This window comes from Orcinus orca, chromosome 5, assembly GCF_937001465.1.
Source record: "Orcinus orca chromosome 5, mOrcOrc1.1, whole genome shotgun sequence".
NCBI classification, from domain to species: Eukaryota; Metazoa; Chordata; class Mammalia; order Artiodactyla; family Delphinidae; genus Orcinus; species Orcinus orca.
Window position 1 is genome coordinate 66,805,090 of NC_064563.1, and position 12,005 is coordinate 66,817,094.

Here is a 12,005-nt window from a genome sequence, read left to right on the forward strand (position 1 = left end):
GCTACAGTTATGCCACTCCTCTGCTTAAGAACTTCCAAAGGCTCTTACCAGAAGATCAGACCCACCAGCTTGGCATTAATGCCCTCCTGGATCTGGTTTGAGCCTTTTGTACCTCTAACACACTCTACACCAGTGCTTTCAAGCTATGGGTTGCTATGTATTAGTGTCATGAAATCAATTTTTTAACCAGCATCAAAAAAAAAAATAGAAAATACCAAGTTGCATTGCACATACTAAAGACAATGTCACAGGGTGTACACACATGCACGCGCACACACACACACACACACACACACACACTAGGTTACTAGGTCATAGCTGAAATGTATTTCTTACTGTGAGTGATGATCAAAAAATTTGAAAGCCACTGCCCATGTCAGAGCCACATCAGGCCAGCAGCTTGTCTCCAATCTTGCTTTGTAATGCCTTTAATCCCACTGTTCCCTCAGCTAGGAATTCTCCCTGCTCTCTGCCTACTGAAATCCTTCAGCGTCCTAATAAGACAGCACATCCTCCCTGAAGTGTTCCCCATTTTCCCTCATGTGTGATCCTGAAATGATGATCTCATACCTTTCTTATAGCACTCAAAACAGCCTGCCTTGCACTGTAGCTTTGTCTGTACACTGAGTTCTTAGAGTACCTGGAGGGCAGGGCTGTGTCTTACCCACCTTTGGGTCCTTCAAAGACCCAGAAGTATAGTGAACCGGATTGACGCTCAATAAATGTCTCCCCAACTGAATATTTTCTCTATCTCCTTCCAGGAACATTTTCTGGTGTGCTTCCTCCTTCTATTTTCTTGACCATAGGCCCCAGTAGGCATAAGATCTGTGTCCTGGGGCCCACGTTATCTACAGTGGTGCCTCTAAAAACCAGTCTGTCCTGAAAGTGTTCATCTTTCTTGAGGAGGAATAAGAGAAATAAACATAGTTCTATCCATTTTAAAGATCTCTCCTTTATTTGAGAGCGTATCTCTCCTATACTTTTGCTGTTAAGATGTATTTTTATGGAGCAATGTTGACGGTAAATTAGAAAATAATAGTTGATTTCTAGTGTGTGTGTGCTAATTGTCTTTATTTGGCAAAATAAAAAGCTGGTAATTCTATATTCGTATTTAAAAAGATTAAAATTAAAAATTACTGGTTGGGAATCAGCTACCCTTTCTGGGCTGGCTGAAGATAGGTTCACTTTCTTAAATGCTAGATAAATTCACTGACATAGGGCTGGAGGAGGGTTTCTCTTCTCATCTAACGGACTACTATTTATTGGTCTACTCTCCTCCTCTGACGTTTCCACTCTCCGGTTCGTAACGATGTTAATCACGCCAGAAGTCCCTGGGGTGAGACAGTGTATCTCTGGCCCTTTAAATGGGGGCGTGGTGTAGAGGGGCGGACCGCCCAGGAGAGACCCGGGTGAGAAGAGGAAAGCGGAAGCATGGCCACCGGGTAGATACTGCGCGTGCGTGGGGCTAGAGCAGGGGGCGGGTCACGCGGGCTGGGGATCCTGGGCTGGAAAGGCTGAGAGCTCAGGTAACGAATCTCCGGAGAGCGGGCCAACGGGGTGGGGGCAGTGGTGGGGGGCTGTACCCGGGGCGGGAGGAGAACGCGTGCCGGGACCTTGAGCCTCGGCCCTTTCCCCCGCGCGACAGCGGGGCGGCCTTGGAGTGGCTGACCGAGCGGCCCCTGATGGGCTAACAGGACCAGGGCCCACCGTCCGGGCGGGGTTGACTCTGGGGCGGAGAAGAGTGTCCTGTGTTTGGCCTGGAACTTGGGTTAGGCAGTTTCCACTTGTTGGTTCCAAAGAATGTGAAGCTGAGGTGCAGGTGCACCCGCTTCTCCAGATTGTGAGCCTTGGCGGCCGGTAATCACTTCCCTCCCGCAGCGGAACAGGTGTGTAGCCCGCCTTTGGGGTCTGGGGCGCAGGTGTAGGCTCCTCCATCCCTCGAGGCCTGGGATAAGTGTGCTTCCCGAGTGTGAGGCAGAAGCTTAGATGGGGTGTCCATCTAAGGATTGGTGCGCACCCTGTGAGGCTCGGTCCAGTTTCTCTCTGCTTGCAACGTGTGCCCCAGAGTGAGGGCAGCAGGGGACACGTGGGTCTCTGATGTTCGAGGCCATTCCTGTGTCCTGGTTAGTTCTCCAAGTGTGGTACTTGGGGAAGGAGTGGTGGGGCAGATGGAAACAGAGCTGCCTAAAATGTTTGGGTGTGTTTCAAAGGACGGAAGGTGGGATGAAGTAGTATCCGTGAGAAAGGTTTCATGGCTACGGGTGGTCAGGAACTGCTGGGGAGCCTTCTCCAAACAGGCGTGCCTCCTTCATACCCTGCTAATGTTAGATTGATACTAGAATGGTCAGGAAGGCTGTGTCCTCTACCATACTCCCCGACCCACAGCAAACAAGCCAAACGTGGTCGGTAACTTGTGGTGCCAACTTTACTCCGGATGTCTGCGATTAGGAGATAAATTAAGTATCAGGTGTGTGTTTCAAGTATCTCTAATATAAATGGGGATGGAGGCCCTACATATGTTTGTGTAAGATATGGGTTTGCTCATGGTTAAATTTAAGAAGAGTAGCTATTGAAATCTCTGTCAGTAGCTGGTGTGTTCCATAGAATGCAGAATAACGATAAATGGGAGAAAAAATTCTGGTTGAACTATTGGCTTCGTATGTCAAAGAGACATATGTGAGGAAATTTTTTCCAGAGGTCAAGGGAATAGTATGTTGATTATCCTTTATACATTTCCTTTGTACCTGGACCAGCGTCAGCAGATGGATGTTTTCTGTCTTCCAGAATATTGGGACCTCTTGGTGATTTTTCAACTCTTTCCCACCCTTTCATAGACATATCAACCATTGTGACACCAAATGTCAGTTATGTATGTGAATGAAAAGTAAGGCCTTTTGAACTTAAGTATGTTTAACTTTTGTGTATAGTTTTCACAGAGTTTAGATAACATCTTCTCTTAACCTACAGCTTCGGGTGTCATCTGTATATATTTGTAAGAACAAACTGTTCTATTCTTAAGTGAATTTTGAATTAATGTGTGAATTATCTTCATTCTGTATAACAGCCTTTGTGTTATGTCATCCAAGCTTAAGCACCCTAGAGAGAAATCTCCTACCTCCAATATTTATAAGTTTCAGGGAAGGACACTGGTTGGCCAGATTGGATACAAGAATGTCATGTGCTTATTCTTCTGGCCAAGCAGAGAGGGTATTTGATTGGCAGCACCACCAAAATTACATGGTTGAAGTGGAGGAGGAGCGGTCTTCCAAAGGAAAGATGGGTCTGTTTCTGAAGTCGATGAGTAAGGGTGAAACTTGAGCACCCTCAAAAAGTACCTTGAAGATTGAGTACCCGGGGAAGGAGTCATGTTAGAGACTGATCTCTCAGGAAGTTCAGCACGGCCAGTTTTTGCTCGATGTTGGAACAGGTGAAACGGATTGCCGTGTATGAGCCATGCGAGAAGTGAGACTGACCAAAAAGCCAGTGGATACCCACCCCCTCCCCCCATGCATACTCTGAAGCTTGTAGTTACTGAGTGGAGCGGTATGCAGAGTCCCTGGCTCTGTGTGAATCATTTCTTTTCTTCTCTTTCCATTTGCTGTAGATAATGGATGAATTCCTATAAATTGAATGAACATATGATACATTTTCACTGTTTTCATCTTGGCCTATAGGCTGAATTAATGTAAAAAAACAAAATATTTGAAATTCTGGAGTTTGTGTCATGTCATACATGAGCGAAATGATCATTTAAAAAAATCAATGTTAGGGATTAAAAAAAAAACTCACTTAGATGCAAAGAGGGGAACTTGCAAGGTGGGAGGCTTTTGTGGGCAGAATGACTAGCCATATCTTATTTTGAATGACCAGAACTGCTGTTTAAGGCTCTGGAAGCCAGTGATGCAGTGTTGCTTGGCTGCTTACCTAGGGAGGGAGGGTGGGGGGGAGGTGGTTAGGTGGATGGATTGGTGGGGTGAATAGCTACTATGTAATTAGGCACTGGGAATACAGTGATGAAAAAAGGGAGATATGGTCTTTGTTTTCCTGGAACCTACATTCCAGTTGAGGGAAGGGAATGGAGGTTCAGACATGGAAAAATGATTGCAATGTGGTAAGTGTGATAAAAGGAGAACAATGTTATAGGTGCTTATTAACCAGGAACCTAGTTTAGTTGAGCAGGACAAAAAGAAGCTTTTTTGAGGAAGCAGAGTTTTAGCTGCTATCTGAAGGATGAAAATGATCGTCTGTAGTTGACAGGCCTCATTACATAAAGGTAGAACTCAATTATAACTTGGTTTATTATGGCATAGATTCCTGCATGCTATAAGTCAAATAATATCATCTGAAGCTTAACAATTACAGGTAATAAAACTGGTATATTTAGGGCTTCCCTGGTGGCACAGTGGCTGAGAGTCCGCCTGCTGATGCAGGGGACACGGGTTCGTGCCTCAGTCTGGGAAGATCCCACATGCCGTGGAGCGGCTGGGCCCGTGAGCCATGGCCGCTGAGCCTGCGCGTCCGGAGCCTGTGCTCCGCAACGGGAGAGGCCACAACAGTGAGAGGCCCACGTACTGCAAAAACAAAAAACTGGTATATTTAATTTGCAACACAGGTGTTATTCTTATATTCCAATTCTTGTGTTGATCAGCAGATATTTATTGAATGTCTGCCTAGCTATGCAAGTCAGTGAGCCCAGTGATGTGGAGTATACAAAAACACCTGGCCCCATTTCTGTTGTGCAGCTGGGGAGAAAAGAAGTAGTCACATGGTAAGTTAACTAATGAATCAATATAAGGAAAGTGCCAAGCTGCTGTTCTAAAGAAGACATGCATTCTGGATTCAGAGGATGTTTAGGGAAGGAAGGTTCCCAGAAGGAAGGATGGAAAGAAGGAATTTAGATAAATGGAAGGAAAAGGAAAGGGAAGGTGAATTAGTGTGAGCAGACATGGAGGGAAAGTGGTAGCTATTCTCTTTTTTGGGCTGCGCTGTGTCTTCGTTGCTGCGTGCGGGCTTTCTCTAGTTGCCGCGAGTGGGGGCTGCTCTTGGTTGCGGTGTGTGGGCTTCTCATCACGGTGGCTTCTCTTGCGGAGCACGGGTTCTAGGTGCACAGGCTTCAGTAGTTGTGGCACGTGGGTTCTAGGGCACAGGCTCAGTAGTTGTGTGTGTCCCTTGCATTGGCAGGTGGATTCTCAACCACTGAGCCACCAGGGAAGTCCTCGAAGTTATTCTTGAAGGACTCTGAATACAAATAATAAGTTTAGTCATAAAGGAGCTGTTATTCTGCCTGGAATGGCTTAGAATTTGGAATTTTATCCTGGGAGCTGTTAAAAAAGAGTCCATTTACCAGAGAAAGATAATAGAAAACAAATAGAAGTTAATTCTGTGTTATATTTTTCTTCACAAAACAAACCACGAGAAGATAAAACAAAACAAAGAAATGGAAGAAGAGAAATACTTGGATTGGGAGGACCAGAAACAAAGTTGATGTGTAAAATTGCTTTCATATCATGATTTTGTGATATCTTTTGGGGGATATAGTATATTTAAAAAAAAACAAACTTGATTTGATTTCAGTGTAATTTGAAAACTGTCTCATATAACACTTTTGGGAGGAAGAGATTGTCAGTGAATAAATAGAATCCTGGAACTTGAGAACAGTTGGGAATGTCTGCCAAGGTTAAAAAAACTGGTGGAAGAGTTCCTCATTTACCTGGCCTAATATAGGTCACATTCTAACACATTCTTGTTTCAGGGTCTTTAACTTTAGAAGAATTTGGAAATCTTGAGGAAATTTTAAATTTCTTGAAAACCTAAACTGTGTCCAGGCATTATTCTAAGTGCTTTACAGTCATTATATCATTTATTCTTCACAGTAACTCTGCCAAATAGGTAGTTGCATTCCTAAGAGTCAGGACTCTCAATTGTAAGTGACCCCCACCTCCCCCCACCCCCCCCCGCCGAAGAAAAGAAAAATTGGGAGAGTGTGTTGGCTTATGTAGCCAAAATGCCAGAAAGCTGTGGCCGGAGCTAACATCATAAAACACTGGAACCTGGAGCCTGAATGATATCAGGACACTCGTTCCTCCTCGTCTCCGCTTCTGTTTATAGATTGCTTTCATTCTTGCTAGAGAATTTGTACCTAGAGTATAAATTCTGTTGATAGAGGCAGATCTCCAGTGACAGATGCATAGTAGATGTTTAGTTGATACGTGTTGAATAAATGACCTCCTTTTCTGCAGAACAGGATGGGGTGGAGGGTGGGGAATATTGCTCAGCCTTATTATGCATTGTTTAAAGAACAGTGGAAATGGCTCTTCCTTACCAGTTCCATTTTAGTGAATCCTGGTGAAGGACCCTGGCTATATTGTACAATCTCTGTTACCAGGGGCTTTTTGATTGGCAGCCTCTACAAGAACCACATGGTTTGAAGGAGGCTTTCCCAGAACAAGAGGTGATGCTCTGGGCAAACAGCACAAATGGCCACAATATTTCATCTTACAGTTGTAGAAATAGAGGGGCTCAGAAAGGGTAGACAAATTGACCAAGGTCATAGATAGGAATTGGTAAACCCCGATTCAAATATGGTTTTAATGGACTCTTTGGTTTATGTTCTTTCCAGTTTGCCACCACATCACACTAACAGGAGCTCGGTGAAGTGAAGGTTGGAAATGAAGTAGGGTAGCGTGGCAGGATGATGTTATTTTTTCAGAGAATGCTTGATTTCTTGAAACTTCTTCAGTGCGGTATTGGTGTTCACAGATGCTGAGCTGTTCTGAGAACCTTTCATTAACTCCAGATAGAAGATTTAAAAAGAACCAGGAAAAAATTGTTTTCCTTTCTGAGTTATTTTGGGGACACAAATGTGAAGAATGAAACATTTTAGGTTATTGAATCATTTAAAGTTTTTGTTCTTGTTATGTGGTCTTTTCCACTATTTAAAAAAATGTGTAAGAATAAAACTTAACTGTACTCAGGAAACACTGAATGTGAATTTGTGCATGCTTGCAAACATTCCTTGACTAATTGAAATCATTTTTGCTAAGTGGTACAAATAAGAGTGAACTTTATTAAGAAGTAATTTGTCATGAGCCAATTCAGTCTTCTTTGAAGAAGGGCTTGTAAATGCTAATATTGCTCCTGCCTTTGGCTCATTGCAAAAGGAGAAGTACATTTAGTACCCGAGATTGGAAAGATGCTTTCAAATGTTGCCAGTTACAGAGTGCCCTCAGTTATGTCTTCTAGGAATGTAGTTGATAGCATGTGTTTGTAGGACAGAGCGTTAGAGTCTATCTTCTGCAACATGTGAAAGGAATTAGTCTGTTTGGTAATGTACCAAATGTACTAGCTAGAAAAGTTGGTTTCAGCTCTTGAAAAATCAGTCTTCATGAGTCTGCATGTCTTTCTTATGCATAGTAGATATTCATTTTTTAAAATATGATAAAAAGAAATATTGAAGGAAGTGAAATTCATTTTAAGTGTACTAAAAAAATGACCATAACCAGATAAAATTGTTAGTGAGTTTTGGGCATGTTATTTTATTTTTTAACTTATTACTTTTTTTTTTAAATGTTCCTTAAACTCACCAGCATACAAATGTGAGCAGGCACTCTTCCCACACTCAGATTGTATCATGAGTGCATGTTTTTTTTTTAAAATAAATTTATTTATTTTAGGCTGTGTTGGGCCTTCGTTGCACGTGGGCTTTCACTAGTTGTGGCGAGCGGGGGCTACTCTTCATTGCGGTGCACGTGCTTCTCATTGTGGTGGCTTCTCTTGTTGTGAAGCACAGGCCCTAGAGCTCATGGGCTTCAGCAGTTGTGGCTCGTGGGCTCTAGAGCACAGGCTCAGTAGTTGTGGTGCATGGGCTTAATTGCTCTGCGGCATGTGGGATCTTCCTGGACCAGGGCTCGAACCCGTGTCCCCTGCATTGGCAGGCGGATTCTTAACCTCTGCGCCACCAGGGAAGTCCCTGGGCATGTTATTTTTAAAAGAACAATAACAACAACTAATTCTCAACTCTCTTTAAAAAAATTAATTCTTTCAGTGGCTTGGAGGTTGTCAGCCTTTTTTTCTGCCTTCACTTCAGTAAGGAATAAGAGTAAGAGAAGTTCGTTTGGTGGGGAAGTTTGGTGGTGGTGGTGATTATGCCCTCTGTGGGCAGTATGTAGTTCGAAAAAGCTTTCTACTGAGAATTACTGCTAGTTGTTGGGTACTGTGGAAAACACCTAGTCTAGAAAACAAAATGACCTTTGTTTTTATTATCATCATTACTATGGCATTGTTTCTATTTTCATATGTTTGCTTCTTTATTCTAAACAGGAAGAGCTAAGTGATGGACTTTTTAAAGTTTGGTTACTTGTAGCCTAATTATAACACAAACTAAAAACATTTAAGGGCAAATGTAATTGTTAAACTTATAATTTTTTTCCCCCAAAATATTTTTAGTTTTCTAGAAATTTTGCAGACAGCTGTTTTCTAGACAGCTTTTAAAGTAAACCAGATTATCTGTTTCTTTTTGATATGGTATTATATCATTTAGAGCTGTGAAAAATACCAAAAAATTGCATACATTTCTTTAGTATTTCAGTTTTCCCTGAAAATGTCTGTCTTTAACTAGCCTTCTTTCTAGAACTCTCTAGTCAGCTGTGGAATTTTTTTTTTTGCGGTACGCGGGCCTCTCACTGTCGTGGCCTCTTCCGTTGCGGAGCACAGGCTCCGGACACGCAGGCTCAGCGGCCATGGCTCACGGGCCCAGCCGCTCCGCGGCATGTGGGATCTTCCCGGACCGGGGCACTAACCCGTGTCCCCTGCATTGGCAGGAGGACTCTCAACCACTGTGCCACCAGGGAAGCCCTGTGGAATTATTTTATCCTGGCATCATTGTTGTCTCCCCTAATAGATCTGAACCTTTAGATTTGCTAGTGTCCTGTTAAGTGACTAGCTATCCATTCTGCGCCCTCTGTGTCTGCACTAAGTTCCCTTAGAGGTCTATGGCCCTGTATGGATGACAGTGACAAAACTGGACTATATGCTTATCTTCAAGGAGAACTGGAGATATGCTCAGGTTTGGGAGTGTGAAGAAGGGGTTAATTGCAGCTTTTGGCACCAGTTACCCTCTTGTTCTTAGGTACATAAATCTAGTTGGTACCAGGTCTAGTGGCTGAGCTTGCCCCAAGTCTGTCACTATCACCAGACTTAGGATTTCGGGTGGTGGACCACTTCCTAGACTCCTGAGTCAGATGTTCCTCCTTTGTGCTGCCATAGAAACCCTCTCTGCATATCATAACCCATACCCTAGGATTGATTTCTGTTTGCCTGTAGTCAGATGATTGAGTGAAGGATCAGTTTCCACAGAAGTCTGACCCAGTAAGTCTTTGGAATGTTCAGTTGAGGAAATCTAAATGATAAATATTTTTTCTTTTTTGAAAAGAGATCATCATTCAGTTCATCATGATCTAAGCCCAAAAAACAGAACAAAACAAACAAAAACTTGCTTGGATTGACCGAATACAGTTATTAAAAGTAAACATGGACAATGAACCAGACCATGAAAATGTGGAACAGAGCCTCTGTGCCAAGACTACTGATGAAGAACTGAATAAGTCTCTCAATCTGGAGGCTTCACTTTCAAAATTCTCCTACATAGATCTGGACAAGGAACTGGAGTTCAAAAATGATCTGGTAAAAATTCAGCTTTTGTCAGGTTTGAGGTTTAACCAAAATGTTGGTTAGAGTGTACTTTATGATCCAAAGACTCTAAATATATCATATTTTGCATAGATTAATAGGCATCTCTATACAGTTTTATGCAGTAATATTACTCTTCATTTGTATAGCTCATTACAGTTTATGAAACACTTTAATACATCTTCTCATTTGAGCTTCACAAGCCTGATACTCCATTTTGTGGGGGAAGAAACTGAAGTGCAGCTATGTTGAATGATGTCTCAATATCATAGCGCCAGTGGTAGGTTTAGAATTCTTGTGCAGTGATTTTTTTCCTCATTGATTTGATATTAATAGGTTTTTGTGACCATGAGACTATTTAATGACAAGTTGTTTGACCTAATCATCCACCACCATAATTTATGAAATACTGAGAAACGCAGTGTCAGTCCTTTGTGTATTGCTTATGGCTTATGTCTAAACTTAGAAAATTAGGGCTTGTTGTAAGAAATGCTGTTTTGTTTAAGAAAGCAGATGCCAAAGCCCTTCAACAGAAGCTTTCTGGAAAGGGCTGTCAGGATGGTGGCATCAGTGCATATTTGTGCTTGATAATCACTGAATATGCGGATAGTCTGTAGTCTTTTGACCTGACCCTTTGTATCATAGATTATTGAGTTGGCTGTCTGTGTGAAGAATTTGGTGGTATGTTTGTCTCTTAATTGATAATGGTTCTAATCAATTAAAACGCCCTCACAGTTATAAGAGGGAAAGCATTATTATGTGAGCATTAATTTCTTTTCTCTGTTTAGATTGATGATAAGGAGTTTGATATTCCTCAAGTTGATACTCCTCCAACACTGGAAAGCATACTAAATGAAGTAAGTATATACTAATGATTGCTATCATTTTATGGCATTGATTTGAATACTTCTGGGTTATAGTGTATGTCTCTAGACCTGCATTGTCGAATATGGGAGCCAATAGTCACATGTGACAATTTAAATTGATTACAGTTAAATAAAAATTAAAACTTCATTTACTCAGTTATACAGGGCACACTTCAAGTGCTCAGTTGTCACATGTGGCTAGTGGCTACTGTAGTGAACAGCATAGATACAAAATATTTCCATTATTGCAAAAAGTTCTGTTGGACATGCTGATCTAGGTTGTGAGCTTCTCAAGGGCAGAAGCTATGTCTTGTTCATCTCTGTGCCCAGTACAATGCCTCATACTTGGTAGATTAAAGAAATGTTTTAGTAAGTGAGTTGAAATACTAAATTCATGACACTTTTGAGATTTGTGTTATGTTTTGATAATGTTATCTCTACCAGTGATATTCAAATAGCTCGTCCTCTGATACAAAAGAGCATCTGCAGCCTTGTAATGCACTTCATCACTGTTCTGTATAAAGAAAACGAAGCCTCCATAGTTTATCTTGTGAATACCATCTCTATTAAAAAGGTTTTTAGAGTTATGAAATGATGTTCCTTTCTGAATTAGCAGATCATAAAGGCTTTATAAAGGAACTCTGTGGAAGTACATGTTGGTGAAGTGTGCCAGTTTTTTTGTACCCTGCATCTGCTGACAGTTCTTCAGCTCAGTCTTCTTGATCTTTAAAAACTTGCTTAAGACTCCCATTGGAGGCTTTAGCTTCTAATTTGAGAAAGATTTTTTTTTTTTGCAGTACGTGGGCCTCTCACTGGGCCTCTCACTGTTGTGGCCTCTCTCGTTGCGGAGCACAGGCTCCGGACGTGCAGGCTCAGCAGCCATGGCTCACGGGTCTAGCCGCTCCGCGGCATGTGGGATCTTCCCAGACCATGGCACGAACCCGTGTCCCCTGCATCGGCAGGCGGACTCTTAACCACTGCGCCACGAGGGAAGCCCTCAGAAAGATTTTTAAAATCTATTTCAGATACATAGTTGTGTTTTCCAAAAGATAATGATGCAAAGCTTCCTCAATAGAAATGCCCACTGACCCCATACATCTGAGTGGGTTGGGCCCTGGTCTTTATTACTTCTTTATCTATACTTGCAAACTACCTTCTCAGTGAATTGTATCTTTTATTTCTTTTTTTAAAAATATCAGCTTGATGTCGCTGTTTCTTTGAATGTATTTTAACTTCAGAAATGTTATGTATGATCTGTGTTAATAAGACTTAAGCGTTTTTAATTTTGACAAAGAAGTCTTTGGTCAATGAAAGAATATCCTGTTACAGTGATGGTTATTTATTGCTTCCTAATATAGAGGAAATCTTTCATTTAGCAATGAAGAGATTAATTTTAGTCAGTTTTGATAACATGGTCTTAATCACATATTATTTCAGTTACTAAGTGAAGAA

The 12,005-nt window shown here is 41.9% G+C and overlaps 1 protein-coding gene across 3 annotated transcripts in view; it reads left to right on the top strand.

Annotated features, from left to right (window-relative positions):
- Positions 1–1,416: 1,416 nt before the first annotated feature.
- VPS8 (VPS8 subunit of CORVET complex) overlaps positions 1,417–12,005 on the top strand; it is a 300,406-nt gene continuing 289,817 nt past the window's right edge. For all 3 annotated transcript variants that reach the window (XM_049709893.1, XM_049709894.1, XM_033403195.2), the window contains exons 1-3: positions 1,417–1,526; positions 9,431–9,681; positions 10,476–10,544. In XM_049709893.1, coding sequence (XP_049565850.1) covers positions 9,529–9,681; positions 10,476–10,544 — 222 coding nt within the window. In that variant the 5' untranslated portion in view covers positions 1,417–1,526; positions 9,431–9,528. The remainder of the gene's footprint in view (positions 1,527–9,430; positions 9,682–10,475; positions 10,545–12,005) is intronic.